The sequence below is a fragment of the Poeciliopsis prolifica genome, unplaced genomic scaffold (assembly GCF_027474105.1).
Source record: "Poeciliopsis prolifica strain line A6 unplaced genomic scaffold, Auburn_PproV2 SCAFFOLD013, whole genome shotgun sequence".
NCBI lineage: Eukaryota > Metazoa > Chordata > Actinopteri > Cyprinodontiformes > Poeciliidae > Poeciliopsis > Poeciliopsis prolifica.
The window spans coordinates 8,896,757-8,912,484 of NW_026562388.1; the positions used below are offsets into that span (position 1 = coordinate 8,896,757).

Below are 15,728 nucleotides of genomic sequence, written 5' to 3' on the forward strand. Positions count from 1 at the left end.
TCCGCTTTTACTCTAAAGAGGACATGTGGTCGAACCCACTTATCAAACTTAGCTACACACCTGTTTCCAATAAAAAAAAAATGGTTTATGGTTAATGATTTACAGATCCATTCGCTATTAAAGTCAGATCACTTTGTTTCATTAAAATCATCAACAGCGAGTTTTGCTATATTGTTGAGCGGATAAAATAACAATATACTAATGAGTACTTTCAATTTAAAAATTGTAAGATTCAGGCGAAACAATGTTCTGTTTCATCTCTAAGGCAAAAACAGAGAAAATCATCAAACTTTGACTAAAACTTGAAATTTGTATTTGACAAATGAACGGAATATTACATTAAAATAGAATGAAATAACTAAGCAAAAAAAATGTTGCTCCATCAGTAGTGGCATTCTGTTACAAAAATATATACTTGTACTATATGAAAAACACTGAAAACTGAATAGTAGTGCTGATTCACATTTCACCTTCGACTCACCCGACTTCGGTGTATTCTTAGGATGGAAGATAAATGTTGCCATTTAGAAGTTCATGCACTTTGACATCAGAAAAACCTCTCTAATTAAATTTGTTTATTTTTAGACAGTTTGCATTTAGAATGCTGCACAATGCTGGCATTCCTTTTGCCTTTGTCATGCAGTCATGCAGTGAAGTAGATCTGAAGAGAGTAGAATAGGTGCTTTAATCTGAAGCCGGCTTTATTATTAAAATACACTCCTCGCTTTAAGTCCTCTGAGACTTTGCTGAATAATATTTGTTAAGGATGAATAATAAAAGGCGTAAATGGGCTAGAGTGAAGCGCAATGGGACCGCCCCCCCCCTTTCATTTTTCTCTCTCCTCCCCTCCGTTTGATTTACGAGTCAGTGTTTTCTTTTATTGGGGAAGCTTTGAAAAGAAGGTGGCATTGTGGTTCTACGGCCCACTAAGATGGCACATGAATCACCTGCAGCCGGGTGGCTGCTGCTGCTCTCTTTCTCCCTTACAGTGTCAGGACAGGGCTGTTTTCTGCAAGTGATGGGTAAAGCCACCCATCGGGGCATGCCTGCATTTCATCCTGTCTTTTTCATCCTCTTCCTCCCCACATGTGTTTGTTTATATCAGCAAAGCCAGCGCTCCTCTGCGGGTGACGTGTAGCGTCACCTTTGATTTTGTGCAGCGTTTCATTGCAAAGCAGCAGCTCTGCACATATTGACTCAGAGCGTTAAAGGGGTGATAGAGATGGTGTTTATCGTTTGTCTTGCCCCCCCAAGGCTTTCAGATCTTTTTGCGTCTCACATGTGTTTGTATGGGGAAAAAAAAAATAAATAAAAAAACCTTTGAAAACAATTTATGAAATCTGATGTAAATTTTGTTAATTGATGTTGTGATTCACACGTGGTTTCAATTTTAAAGAATTGCATCTGCTGAGCAACTTTAAGGTCAAAAACCACCAATGAGAGACGCTCAGCTTGAGTGGTCGATTACAGATTTCTATAAAGCTCGACTGGTACAGATTTTAATTGCAAGAGCTGTAATTTAAGCTTTGATCCTGCACACATTATGTGTGAAAGCTGTCGCTGTAAAATAGGGCTTTATTATTTGAAAACAAACAATTTTTAAGCTCTCTTCAGCGTCTTATTTTCACAATTACTCAGCATAGCAGTTTCTATGTTTTCTGCGGAGATTACAGAACCATACTTGAATTTTGAATTCCCAGATGGATGCCAACATGTCCAAAACCATTATGCTTCTTAACATTAGATACAAGTATTCCTGAGGGCATTTAAAGCTTAAGTCAGATTCATTTTTGTGTGCACAAACGTGGCCAGTAAAACTGATTACTTTTACTTTCCCATTTTGCAGAATGGGTAACAGGAATAGGCCTCTATGTCACGTCAGTTTTACAACCCAGGAAAAGTTATTTGTGTAGTAAGTGAAAGCTCTTAATCACTCTCGTTTTTTTTTCATTTTAACCTCCAAATTGGTTGATATTGATCTCTGGCTAAAGTCTGTGATACACCTAAGAAGGGAAAGAATTGTAAACAAATCTTTCCCAAATCTTAATGCACAATTATTCACTGCTGTATGTACTAATAACTTATTGCAGTGCTCAAGGTGATAATCACCTTCATATCACTCACTTTCTAGAAGTGCAGGTCTTTTAGTAGAACATTTTCATCTGTTTATTAATTCCTCGTGAAGCTGCGTTGTTCACTGAGCAATAGATGTCATGTTTTATTTTTGTGTGCGGCCATAGTTAACATTCCTGGCCTGTTAGCCCCGCTGGCTCAGAGCTTCCCATTTTTGAGTCAGCCATTCCTCTGTGTGTGGCGGTAACAAGCCAGAACACTCTACATTGTATTGCTGCTATTGAGAGGCAGGACACCAATCCAGCCCCTGGCCTCTCCGTTAAGCTCTCTGGAAGCCACAGCAGAGAGTTCCTCTGTAGCCGAGGAGGAAGGTGAGAGATGGAGGGGAGGTGTGTGGACCCAGGCTGCAGCGATGATGCTGAAGATGGACTGTGAAAGCTGCGAGTGGAACAAGTCCCCAAAGTGGTCAGACTTTCCTCTTCTGATTGACATGCAAATCAAGCCGGCAGCAGGCGCTTTTTCTCTGCCCACGCTCCCAGAACGGCAAATCAATCAGTCCGTCCCTATTGGACCCGGCTTGATCCGGGAGGCAGAAGTGGGCTCAGAACCGAGCCGTGTGATCCAGGCCTAACTGGGAAACGGGCTGCAAATGAGAAAAACATAAGGAAGGTGAAAAAAATCTAAGAAGCTTAGTGGATTTTAAGAATTTCCAGGTGGTGAAACCGTATAACTGATAAACGGCAGGAGTCATAGAGCTGATCGATCATGCCGACGTTCAGGGGAGGCAAGCTGCACAGGAAAGGCTGTTCGCTGGCTCGCAGGACACGGCGGCACGCCACAGCAGCATGGAGGCTGCTCTACAGACTGCTCTTCCTGGTGACCAGAAGGCTGGGGGAGGTAGTGGCACTTTACGCTCTCGTGTTTGATGCTTCACTTTGATTTTTGTGATGCTGCTCAAATTTAAAAGGAGCTTCTTGATTGGTATTGAATTAGTTAACAGCGTGAACGCAAAATCACTCTTTAAGATCAGCTTTTTTTATTTGTTTTGCTTTTGACCTTACATTTGTATGCATCTATTACGCATAGGAGGGGAAATCTTTTTTTTTTCTTTACTTTTCCTCCATAACACCTCTGAAGGTTAAAGCACACAAGGAGATCTTTCATCGTTCCTCTTTACCCCCATCACACCTGCAAGGCTAAAAGGTTTGGGTCTGAAGGCTGAGATGTGAATGAGGAAAACATTGATTTTGTATGTAGTGAACCACTTCTGTGTTGTTTTGGATGATTTTTCTGCTGAAAGATCCATTAGCAACACATTTTTAATTTTCTGGATTATTTTCTGGCATTTCAAAGACATCATGACTGTAACAAAGTACTCCTAATCTTGGACCGGAAACACTCCCACAGCATCACAGACCCTCCACTGTGTCTTACAGTGCGCATGAGGTGTTTTCCCACATATTTGTCCTTTGTTTCTGGAGTGTTTGTTGCTGAAAAGCTCAAATTTAGTCTCATCTGACTAAATCACAGAGCTCCAGTTATAGTTATGTTTGTGATTGTAGAACACCTTGAAATTATAGATTGGCATGTTGATGGTGTCTAAAAGTTATTCTAGTTGTCTTTGCTGCATATTTATTTATTTATTTATTTTATTTTTTTTTTTACATTCCTTGCCATCCCACCCACTACCATCCAGTTTGGAAGATAATTTCAGCCTTCAGACCGGTGCACCTCTGTGTCATGCAGTATTTATAACCCAAATGAAGCAGATATTTAATATTCTGCTGCACTAAAACATGAGTTTCTTTCAAGACCTTTTACAGATTTCTGTGCTGTGTGGTGACAAATTTTTCTGAATTTCTACACGTTTGCATTGTAATGAATTCAAAATTAAAAAAAAAATAATCCAGCCTGTTATTGGCCAGAATGCTATCAGGAAACTAAATCAAGTCCTTCTCTGATCACGCCTTGCTTTCTAATCTGTAAAGATCTGAAGAGCCGTATGTTCTTCATCGACTTCAGGACATGAGCTGAGGTACAAATGTAACGCGGAGCCGACACCTGTCAGCAAGAAAGCCTCTGAATAGGAATTCACAGCAGCGCTGTCAGGTCCACTTGTTCTTCGCAGCTCTTCCTGGCTTCTCCTCCGTCTCCTCTGGCTCACGTCCTTAGCTTTTAATTGGTTATTTGGGCTGGCTGTCAGGCTGTGTTGGTTGGATTGTTGTGAGGCAGTTGCAATTCCTGAGTCATGAGTGCGGAGCCCCCACCCGTCCTCTCTCGCCGTCTGTTTCTCTCTGCCCACCTTATCTAGTCAGGCTCCAGCGAATATTTATTTATTTATTTTTTATGGATTGAAGTGAACCAAATTGGATTTTCTCTGAGAAAAATTTAAGCATCTTCAGTCTTTGTTCTCGAGCTTTGACTCCTCCACGCTCTCATAGTCGTATGTGAGCTTCAGCTGCACGTATTGGGCCAGTACTAGAATGTGATGAGAATTAATGAAGCGTTTGAGTGGAGATTTATGCTACCAGGCACATGCTTGTTTGAAGAGAACCCGGCAACCCCTCCCTGTGGGTGTCTGGAGCAGAAATAAGCGTCACATGTGAGTGTTATCACTCTCCTATAGCCTGCTCCCTTCCCTGTCTGGATGCATGAGTGGGCGCTTTGATGAATTTGTTGCTCTGATATCCTTTAACCTCAGTGCTTCCTTCAGGCCATCTCCCCCCTGTCCGTCTACCTAGTGGGAGTTTTCCCAAAGCGTATATCACTAAATGAGGGCTGACTGGCACTGCGTGCAGCGTCGTCACCGGCAGGCTTTCTGATCTTCAAAGGGAAAGTGTGTCAGCAGCAGTGTTTACAAGCTAAGGGAAAGCTGACACGCACTCGGTCGCATTTAAGAAAATGCTGCCGATCGGCTCAGCAAACGATCAGCTTCTGCCTGGATGCTCGCGTAGCTGTGGGTTCATGTTTACGAGAACATAAGGTTGCCTGTCAAGTCAAATTGGAGACGTTGTCAGCAAGCAGGGAGACATTTCGGTCCCCTTGCAATCATTAGGGTAATACTCTCAAGAACTGCCTCCTTTTTTTTTTTTTTTCTTCAGTTGTTTACCAGAGACTTGGCGTCTGCGCTTACATTGAAGGAGGTACATCTTTGGAATGACCGTGTTATAATGAGACAGCCGATGAGCCGCTGGCTTATTAACGGAAGTCCTGATTGTCTGTGGACTCCCTGGGAGTTCGTAGAGGGGTGGCAGCTCACACCAGTATCTGAGCTGAATGACTCAGACAGGCTTTTACACGCTGCTCGCATTGTGCGCAGGCATGCGCTTCGGCGGCCACAGCGTCAGAACGGAGGGCCTATCGATCCACGTTTGTTGCTGTTCGTGCTTTAGTGGGATGAGGTACATTCGACTGCTTCCTGAAGCGACATTTTAGAATACCTGCACACACACATACACACAGGGGAAAGTTGGAGATTGCTGAGCAGCTGTTTTTTTTTTTTTTTGGCACTTGGACTGTCCTACTGTTCTGTGTTGCTGAGCAGCAGATCGAAAAAACCAGCCTCAGCTCCTGTCAGGAGCTGGTCATAGATTATAATGTACATCATGTCACTCACCTGCAGCTAGAAGTAATAGCCATTATGAAGCTAGAGCACTTTGATCTTGAGACGCACCAATCAGAATTTTGTGGCCGATTTGTCATCTTTGAGTTTTGTAAAACTTTGCAATTGTTATTGCAGTGTAGAAAAAATAGTGTATTATCAAGACTATTTAAAGAGTGTAGATAATACACTCTCGTCAATAGCTTTTTACTCCTGACCACCAATTAAGCTAAAACTGACCTATTAAAGAGAAGTGAATCCATAGTTGGTAAACAATGTAGAAAGTGCATTTCTTTGCCCTCATTGTTTTCCATGTAATATAAGTAACAACTTCTTAATTGCTCACTTTCTGCGGCAGCCGCTAACAGACTGTAACGTCTCAACCAGCCACAGGCGGAACTTTGCAATATGTTGCCTAAAGCATATGTTCGTTTTCCTGAGGCTGTACAGGTGGAATGAATACAAAGTAAAGCAGAGAACATCTCTGTAAATGATATGGTGCTGAGTAATCCACAGGGTTCCACCTGTCAGAAAAGTATGTTTGAACTTTTATTTAGCTGTAAATTAGCACACATAAAACACTCTAACAAAGTATTACATGGCAACATGGGATTTCCTGACATATTTCTGACGTTTGTTATAATGTCAGAGGAACAATCAAATGTGCAGCAAGGCGATCTGCTGAGATTTAGGTAGTATATCTTAGACGCATTGTGAAGTCTACAAAGCCAAGTATTGAGTGCATGAATAAGTCTCCAATGTTTTCAGGAAACCCAAGATTGTCCGTGGATTTATTTACATAATTGTAATATAAAGTTTTGAAATGTCAGTCATTAGGGGTGAAGATATGAAGTTTTTTTTTTTTTTTAGTGAAGCGTGTGGCAGTCTTGGTGTGATCCGCCATTTTATTCTTCCGGCTGTTCTAATCCCCAAGCTGCCTAACCTAAATACTCTACCCTCTCTGCCGCCCCCTACAGAGCGTGGACACGGTATGCACCATTTACAATTCCTTCCAGGAAGGCTCAGCAGCCGGAGGTGTGATGGATGATGTGAAGGAAACTCAGGGAGGCGAGTCAGGCTCAAGTCCCGCCAGAGAGGGTACGCTGCTCAGACCTTGCCCCAAGCACATGAGCGTCACGGAGAGGCTGCGCAAGGTCATCCAGGAGCTGGTGGACACAGAGAAGTCCTACGTGAAGGTGAGTCTACAAAGAATGGACAGCTGTAATATTAGTACTAGATGTGAGAGAAGTGGATTAATATTTCATCAAACTCCGCTTCACGCTTTCTAAAGATTTAGTGAAGTGATCCGCTGTCACTTTTTTTTTTTGGAAGACATTCGCTTTGATTGAAACTACTGGAGAGTGTGGGATATGAAAGTCTAAGCATTAAAAATTATTAATTTTGCTTTTACACCTGTCTGGCATTATTTAATTATACTCTGATTTAATGTTTTTGATTACAGTGCCTATTTTTCTGCTGCACAATAAAAGTCACAATCATAAACTCAGGGACTCTACAGTCTTTCATGAGTTTTCAGGGCTTGACAAGTATGGAAAAAAAAAGAAAACCAGTTGCATTTCAAGACTTCCTGATTTCTTTGTCCAAATGTTGTCCTCTGGTATTTCCTTCTTTTAATCTTTCCTTACCGCAACCCATCATTTCTTTTTGCCTTATCTCACTTTCTCCTGTCCTTCTTGCTCTTGTTCATTGTCATTTCCTGTATGCTTGCTTTATTGTGTTCTTCTTTCTTTTCTTGCCCCTAAAGTCTTTCCTTCATTGCTTTCTTTGTTCCCTGCTTTCTCTCTGCCTTTGTACATTTTTTTGCCTCGAAACTATGAAATTAAAAATGTGCCGGAACCCTTCAAACTTCTGCACTCTGCAGCCCTTGTGGCATTTCTTTCCTTTCTTCCAAATTTCCTTGTTGTCTTTATCCGTTCCCCCTCCTTCTTCAGCCTACCATTGAGTCGTAATTGAGGGAGGAGATTGCCTTCCCCGAGCAGCTTGATTCAGGTCATTTCGTCTGAATCCATGCACCGCTGGCTGGGGTGCTGAGGGAAGGAGGGAAGAGGAGGATGCTCATAAATCAGCCTAATGAGAATATTCTCGCTGATTCTAAGACAAGCTACAGCCATATTAAAGGAGCAGGCTGCAGGGATTGGGGAGGGGGAAGAGAGGGAAATGAGGTGATTGCGGAGGTTATAAAGGCAGAACTTTGATGATGGAGGGGATTTTAAAGGATGAGCATGTTCAGGAATAGCAGGAATAAAGCACAGATGACTGACCACCTTCTGCTTCTTTCTCCACTTACAGGACCTGGACTGCTTGTTTGAGATCTACCTGAAACCGCTGCAGAGTGAAACCTTCCTCACACAGGACGAGGTAGGTTGCAGATCTCTGTCCTGCAGAAAAGGTCAAAATCATTGAGTATTTATTACCCATCAATGAACTCAACCGGATCATCTCCCTTGTTGCCACTTCAACTGATTGCAGGAGAAATTAGCATTCTCCGACCCTGACCTTCGAACGTCACAAAAGAGCGCAGCACTAAAGGCTAGCTTAGGTGTAAAGACACTCATCTTAATCCACTGATTGCTGTTCCTGCTCGTTATTACATGTCATTTTTCTTCAGTTAAAAACAACCTTGATTGATCTTTTACAGCATAATAGCTAATCTCAATATATTACTGAAATATTACTGAAGTTTATTAAACGCAGGATGATTTATTTGAGTGTTTCTATGACTGTCTCTTAGCGCCGTGATCATTACCAGAAACTTTTTTTTTAAGAAATGTCATTTGATTAAAAAAAAAACACACAAAAACAAATACACATAAAAAAGTACAAAAAAATGTGAGAAAACAATTATTTTTTAAAGAAATTGGCTTTTCACAGTGGAGTGTTGTATCCCATCATCTTTCTGAAAGGTTGAGTGGAAAGAAAAGGTGAGGTAGAAAAAGGTGCAAAACTTGCAACCGTGAGAGGATTTGGAAGCAAAGCTTGAACTTAACTTTTCTCTGAACATCTTGTCAATAACTGTCTGCTTGACGAGGCTGTAATGTCACAATTTTGTTTTATAAACTTTTTCTTTTATTAGTTTGACATAAAATCACTTATTCTGAATTTTGTGAATTCACTGAGATGTAAAAGCATAGTGTTTCTGCAGGATGCTAATGTAATCACACTTGCTGGGCATGACCTCAGACATGGGACACTCCTCCTGAGATACAGAAGTCGATAGTCGTGCTGAGACCGAGGGCAAATATCATACCCATTATGAGACACAGGGATGTGTCCAGACACAGAACGGACAGGTCAATGTTGGACCCTTTTAATGGCTTTTAATGAACGGTACTGTCGACCTCGGCTGTACAGAAGACGGCACATTCATATGGCTCATCACTAACGGGCTTTGTCAAAGATGGAGCCATCACAGAGGAGATTTTCTAACACTCCAGATGGAATGTGTTACTGACTGTTATGAATTACAAGCCATCCTAGCTTTATTTTGTTGCCATATAACCTCACATTCTCTCTCTCTCTCTCTCTCCTCCCTCTGCTCTGTCTGTGCTGTTCGCCTTTCATACATCCCCATCGATCAACTTCCCACTGTTCCACCATTTCTTTCTCCTTTCCTTTTCTTTCTTTTCTTTTCCATCTGTAACTCTTCATCCCTGCCATTCTGCTCTCCTCGTCAGATGGAGAGTTTGTTTGGCAGCCTTCCTGAGATGCTGGACTTCCAGAGGGTTTTCCTGCAGACGCTGGAGGAGAGGATGGCCTCCAAGCCTGACTTCAGCACCCTGAAGACTCCCTCACAGTTTAAGGTATGCAGACACAGCAATATTTATACCCTTATTGATTAAAGCTTAACATTTTTTAAACACACCAAATAGGTAATCTGAGTTACTTTTCCCACAAAAAAAATGTAACCTTTGAGTTTTGGAGATTTATTAGACAAATGAAGAGTTGTGACAGCAATACAATGTCCTGATTTATAGGCTTAGCATGACGAGTTGTGGAGTCTATTGATTAAATCTGCGGTTCAGCGACTGAAGCCAGAAAGGTTAGTCGAGAGGAAGGCTACAGAGGTGGCTTCTGAATGGTCTCCCAGGAGAGATGGAGGACGGTCATGACTTCACGTGTTCATGCTCTTTCGTCTTGCATAAAGCAACTTTTTGTCTGTGTGCAAACCTCACTCCATCTTTTTTTTTTTTTCCTATTTCCTGGCAGAAGCTGCTGTTTTCTCTGGGGGGTTCGTTCCTCTATTATGCGGACCACTTCAAGCTCTACAGCGGGTTCTGTGCAAACCACATCAAAGTCCAGCAGGTCCTAAAGAGAGGTAAGGAATCCTGATAACTGAGTTCTCACCATTACTTTCCCTGTTTCAAATCCCCACAGTTCTGTCCTTTCCAGCCATTTAAAATGTTAAATACCAAAGAGTAAGAATTATGACTGATATTTTGTGAATAGGCTGCATATACAGAGAATGAAAAACCCCACAGACTGGATGTACAGGTAGATAAATGATGGGCAAACGGATAAAGCAAGAAAAATTCCATCTTCCCTACTTTTTCCAGCCCATACCTAGATGATTCTTAAATTCCATGATTTTCGACGACTTAGTAGGAACCCTGCAATAAGCACTACATAGCATCCTGTGAAGCAGAGGATCAGTGCATGTTAAGTACCTGCTTCCAAACTTTCTTCTCGTCAGCTTCCTTACACCTGAGTTGCATCAGTGATGTCCCATGGCACTCGCTTCTCTATTTCTGGCCATCATCTCTTAGGAAGCAAGTCAATTATGTATGAAAGCAAATATCCCAGAGTGAGGCATGTGGATGAAAGTGAGCTGACTGATACCTTTCCAGTTTTCCATCTCCTATGTCTGGCACAGAAATTCTGTGATTTGCGATTTCAAAACGAAGACATGTCCGCCCAAAGTCAGACTTTCAAATGATCCTGTCCACTTGACTGCTTGCTTTTCACAGCACGCATGTCCGTGTAGAAAAATTAAAAGTTAATTTGTGCATGCCAAGATGTCTGACATTACTTGGGAATGCTGCCCAGTAAAACAGGACGATGTAAGAAGAGTGTCTGCTTTGCCAACAGGGGAGGGTGGCGAGGGCTTAAATCTGCCGTATTAACATAACAGTTTGGGGTATTCCTTGAAGTAAGCAGCAGGAGGGATATTTAATCGGATTAACTCTCCAAAGTTGATGATGGGTCAGAGTTACCTGGAGCAAAAATAAACACTTTGAGTATTTTCTTGATTATTCTGATCCTGCAAATAGTGCTTTGTTCCAACCAGTGTAAATACAATTTTGAGAGCAGAACATTTAGTTTTTAAGGTAACAGGGTTATAAATTGTTTGCAGCAGGAAAGTAACCAACAGTTATCTAAAGCTTAAAATGATGCGGTGCACTTTTATTATAGCTGGCGCTCACAAGCTAATACAATAGTGGGCAGCACAAAATTTGCACACTGCAGATAAAAGCTACTTTGTGTAATCACTGATAGCCAGTTTGCTCTGAATCATGGAGAACTCCCTGCACAGCCTAAAACAGGTGCAGTCTTCATCACCCTCCTCTTCCCCACAGACCGTGAGTTACCTCGGCTTCTGTTTATTCGTTCGACTTGTTAATCGCCTGCCAATTACTGCAGGAGGTTCCGATGCAGCCGGCTGTCTGTAGCTGAAAGTGTTATAATTACTGCTGTAATGGCCCCCTCCCTCCTCTCTGTGGAAGCATACCGCAGTGGGAAAATGTCACCGCCTTTACAGACAACTCATTTTGCTGCATGCATCAAACTTTACTCTCGTTCACACTGTTGGCTTCAGGAAGAACTGTGCAGGTCAGATCTGAGAGGTTGAGTTGCCTTCACTTAACGAGTTAATTTAAAAAACAACACAAAAAAAACAACTTTGCCATTTGATATATCATAGAGGTAATTTACTGACGCAGTATCAGTGGAGCAGATGCAGAAGAAAGCTGCACTACCACCTGCTGGAGACAAGTTATTGCACCATGATTCTGCCCTTACAAGACTGACATTTGCAGCTGCATTTCAGGAAATCCAAGTACCATCCATTTAAGAAGAAAAACAATCTATTTCAGTAGTTCAGTTCTAAAGAGTGAAACCTATATCATGACTATTGTTAATGTGTTTTTCTGTCATTTTTTATTCAACTTTAAATTTCCTCTCATTAATGTTTGACAACACTGATGAGCAAATACACATAGGATTTAATCAAAAAGAGATGGCCAATCCCATTCAATTATTAGAAATCATAGTAAAACAATTTATTACAAATGGCAACCTATTTCAGTGCAGGATATTTATTATTATTGTTTTATATGACATGCTTTACAGCAAATGTAAATCTAAAGTTTGGTTTCTTAAACCAATAAAAAATTAATCTTATGTAATATATGTAATAATTTTAAGTTATTTCTTTGTTTGTTTTTATGGTTTTATTTATTTATTTAATTTAACTATGAAAATTCCAAATAATGTTTGAGAATCTAATGATTATTTTTAGGATTTGCACCTAGATTTAATAAACTTAATGACTGAAATAAATCAACTATTTATCATATTAATTTTTATTTTAATAAAAATGTAGATTCAACTTTGGTCCATCAAAGGTTTATCAGGAAACTCAAAGGATGATAATGAAGTGGTGAAATATCTCATGCGATTTTATCTTTTTTCTGTTAAATTAAAGCAAAGACGGATCAGGCCTTTAAACAATTCCTGGATGCAAGGAACCCTACTAAGCAGCACTCGTCCACCTTGGAGTCGTACTTGATTAAACCGGTGCAGAGGGTCCTTAAGTACCCCCTGCTGCTCCGAGAACTGGTCTCCCTTACCGATCAAGACAGTGAGGAGCACTATCACCTCACAGGTAGGAAAACACATGGATGGTTGAGAATCTGCACACGTTCACGCTTTTTCAGTGATTTGATTTAATGCACGAAATGATCAAGTATCAAATCTTAACCAAATGCGCCATGTAAAACCCTGCCATGTTGCGTTCCCTTGCAGAAGCTCTGAAGGCCATGGAGAAGGTGGCGAGCCACATCAACGAGATGCAGAAGATCTACGAGGATTTCGGCTCCGTGTTTGACCAGCTGGTTGCGGAGCAGACAGGCCTTGATAAAGAGGTAAATCTGTGTTTCCAAATAAGATCTGTAATCATAATGTCAGAATAGTGGAGATGCACGTAGTCTCCACTGAATTTGAGCTTGGCCGATTACAAACGCATGAGAGCTGTTTTATTTACATGCGCCTCACATTGTTGCAAAAAAATATATGTTGTTTCTTGTTCTTCTCCATCCTCAGCTCATTTTTGAACTTTCCTCTTCTGTCCCTGTCAGGTCACAGAGATTTCCATGGGTGAGTTTCTCATGCATTCCTCAGTGGTCTGGCTCAACCCTCATCCATCGCTGGGCCGCATGAGAAAAGATCCCGAAATTACTGTATTTGGTGAGTCTTGCGGCCTGTCATTCGTGGATGTTTGCACAATTAAAATCCGTGTAGAACAAGTGAATTTGGTTTGTTAGAGAAGTCCGCATAGGCGCATGTGAACAGCGCAGACTGAGACTCTCTTTGAATTTAAATATCCATAGCTGTAATGCTGATGTGTGCTTTAAGACTTCAAACTGGCAGTTGAAATGCTTCCGTGGGTTCCCAGGAGGTATTTGCAGTCAAAATCTAAGATGCTGATGTGCTTTTTTTCCCCCTTCTCCCTCACCAGTCTTCAAGAAAGCAGTGATATTGGTCTACAGGGAAAACTACAAGCTGAAGAAGAAAATGGTAAGAATAGCCTGTGTTATACTTTCCCATGACACAAATGGTGTGTTTAGTTTGAAAAGTGGCATTTTCTCCTTTTATTCCAACATGGCTTTGTTTTTCTCTGCTCCATGACCAGACGAATCCTCGCTCGGCACTTTGTCACGGCGACTCAGACCCGTTTAAGTTCCGGCGGCTCATTCCTCTCTCTGCACTGCAAGTCAGGCTGGGCAACGCTGCAGGTAAGAGGCTGGCACATCGCCATATTATCCCCTCCTCACACTGCCCAGCTTTTCCCCCTCCCTCTTCTCATTGCCTTCTGAAAGCATAAAACATATTTGAACTGTTTGATTAAAAGCTATGCCTTCATTTCTTTCCCATCTCTCTCCATCTCTTTTTCAGGAACAGGCACAGAAAGCACCTGCATTTGGGAGCTGATTCACTCCAGGTCTGAAGTGGAAGGCAGACCGGAGATGGTCTTCCAACTGTGCAGCAGGTCAGAGAGTTACCAGTTAGGTAGTTCATGTTAATGCTTTTATGAATTCATAGTTTAGTTTATCCACTGAAGGATGCTCTACTGAAGGGCTCTTTGCTCTTAATTTTTTACCAATTTCCTAACATTACAACCCCAAGCTACATATTTTACTGGGGATTTTTTTTTTATAGCAAAAAAGTCTGTGCATGTAAAGTGGATTAATAATGCATGCCACACTTAAAAACTGTGTATTTTTTTCTGCTATATGGAGTTGATCAGATAAAATCTCTATAAAATAGAAAATTGTTTATTTTTAATCGGTTCAAAAACTAAGATTTTTATTTACAATGTGTTTCATTAAATAATAACAAACAAATAAAGAGTTTCATGTGGACATATTTAAAAATCGACAAGCAGAAGTGAATTTTCTTGTAGTATAAAATGTACAGGGTCTCCTCTTCTGCCCCCTCAGTTACAGGTGCTTCAATATTTTAGAAAGCTTGTAACATTTCCTGATTGGAAAGGTCAAACTTAGAAGCAATTGGAACCAATTGGAAATTGGGACTCAGCGTTAAGAGTAGAGATGCTGCTGCTTTGCGTCAAATTAAGAGTTGTGGTGATTGGAGAAACAGGATTTCTCCTGGGCTCCTCCTTTTAGTGGAACAGGCCCAGAACTTGCCAGAAGGAACACATTTCTCTTCCAGCCAGACTGTTGAGAGAGGGATCTCAGGGTTTTCCTAATTAACCTATGACCTGGGTAAATTATTTACCTGTTTCCTCCAAACATAAATCCAAGAAGTTACCCTATAATAGTATATCTGATATAGTATTTGATATAAAAACAGTAGAGAAACTAAACAAAAACAACAAAAAACATATCTGTTTGTAAAAGTGACAAAAATAGCTGACATTTACACAATCAAGAATAATCCAATTATAATTTGTCAAAATTTTCATTGACTGATAGAGAACTTTGTCATTAGACTTCAGAAATTGATTTAAATGTGTTTCAATAAAACGACGAGGTCAAATAGATTCATCAGGTAAAATTTGATGATGTGAAAATAAATTTTAATTAAATCTAGAAGACCTCTGGCAAAGATAAGCAAGCTGCCTTATCGCTGAATATTGCTTCACGTTTTAGAAAAAAATAAAAAAAAAGCAGTTCAATCTAATAGAAAATAGTTGCACCTGAACATATTAGAATACAGCTTCTAATCATAAATGGAAATTTGCTCAATAATATAGAAAAATTAAGAAAAAAAAAAGTTAGGAGCGCATCATTCAAATGCCCCTTTTTATTTTTTTACTTCAGAGGCTTTAGAGAAGACTGCCATGCCTGTTTTAGTGTTAACATTTAATAAATTATTTTCACAAGCACACTGGTGACTGAGGGCTGTGACCAAACTGGTAATTCATATTACATACCGTGAAATTGAAATCACTTCTAATGAATCAAATCAACCGTTTCAGACACAAAGAGAAGCCTCACATATCCTTGTCTTCTATATCTAGTTCCTGTAATCAAATCTCATTGTGCCTACTTGGTCACTTTCTTCTGTCCTCTACTCAGTGTGCCTGAGAACAAGGTCAACGTCATCAAGGTCATCCGCGCCATCCTGAGGGAGAATGTGAGGAGGACCGCGAGGAGCGAGGGAACGCTGGAGAAGAGCTGTAAGGAGCGGTTGGTCCCTCTAATCAAAACGTTGCCTGCCTCCGCCAAACTGGGTGAGCTGGAAGACCATTTACATTTTCTTTTAATTCAAAATCCCTTTGTATATATTTTTTTTA

The 15,728-nt window shown here is 40.7% G+C and overlaps 1 protein-coding gene across 1 annotated transcript in view; it reads left to right on the forward strand.

Annotated features, from left to right (window-relative positions):
- tiam2a (TIAM Rac1 associated GEF 2a) overlaps positions 1-15,728 on the forward strand; it is a 73,527-nt gene that overhangs the window by 54,763 nt on the left and 3,036 nt on the right. The window contains 11 exon segments of the mRNA XM_055038167.1: positions 6,652-6,870; positions 7,985-8,053; positions 9,370-9,495; positions 9,902-10,010; positions 12,396-12,575; positions 12,716-12,834; positions 13,048-13,156; positions 13,428-13,486; positions 13,602-13,704; positions 13,865-13,958; positions 15,511-15,665. Of these exon segments, the coding sequence (XP_054894142.1) occupies positions 6,652-6,870; positions 7,985-8,053; positions 9,370-9,495; positions 9,902-10,010; positions 12,396-12,575; positions 12,716-12,834; positions 13,048-13,156; positions 13,428-13,486; positions 13,602-13,704; positions 13,865-13,958; positions 15,511-15,665 (1,342 nt within the window).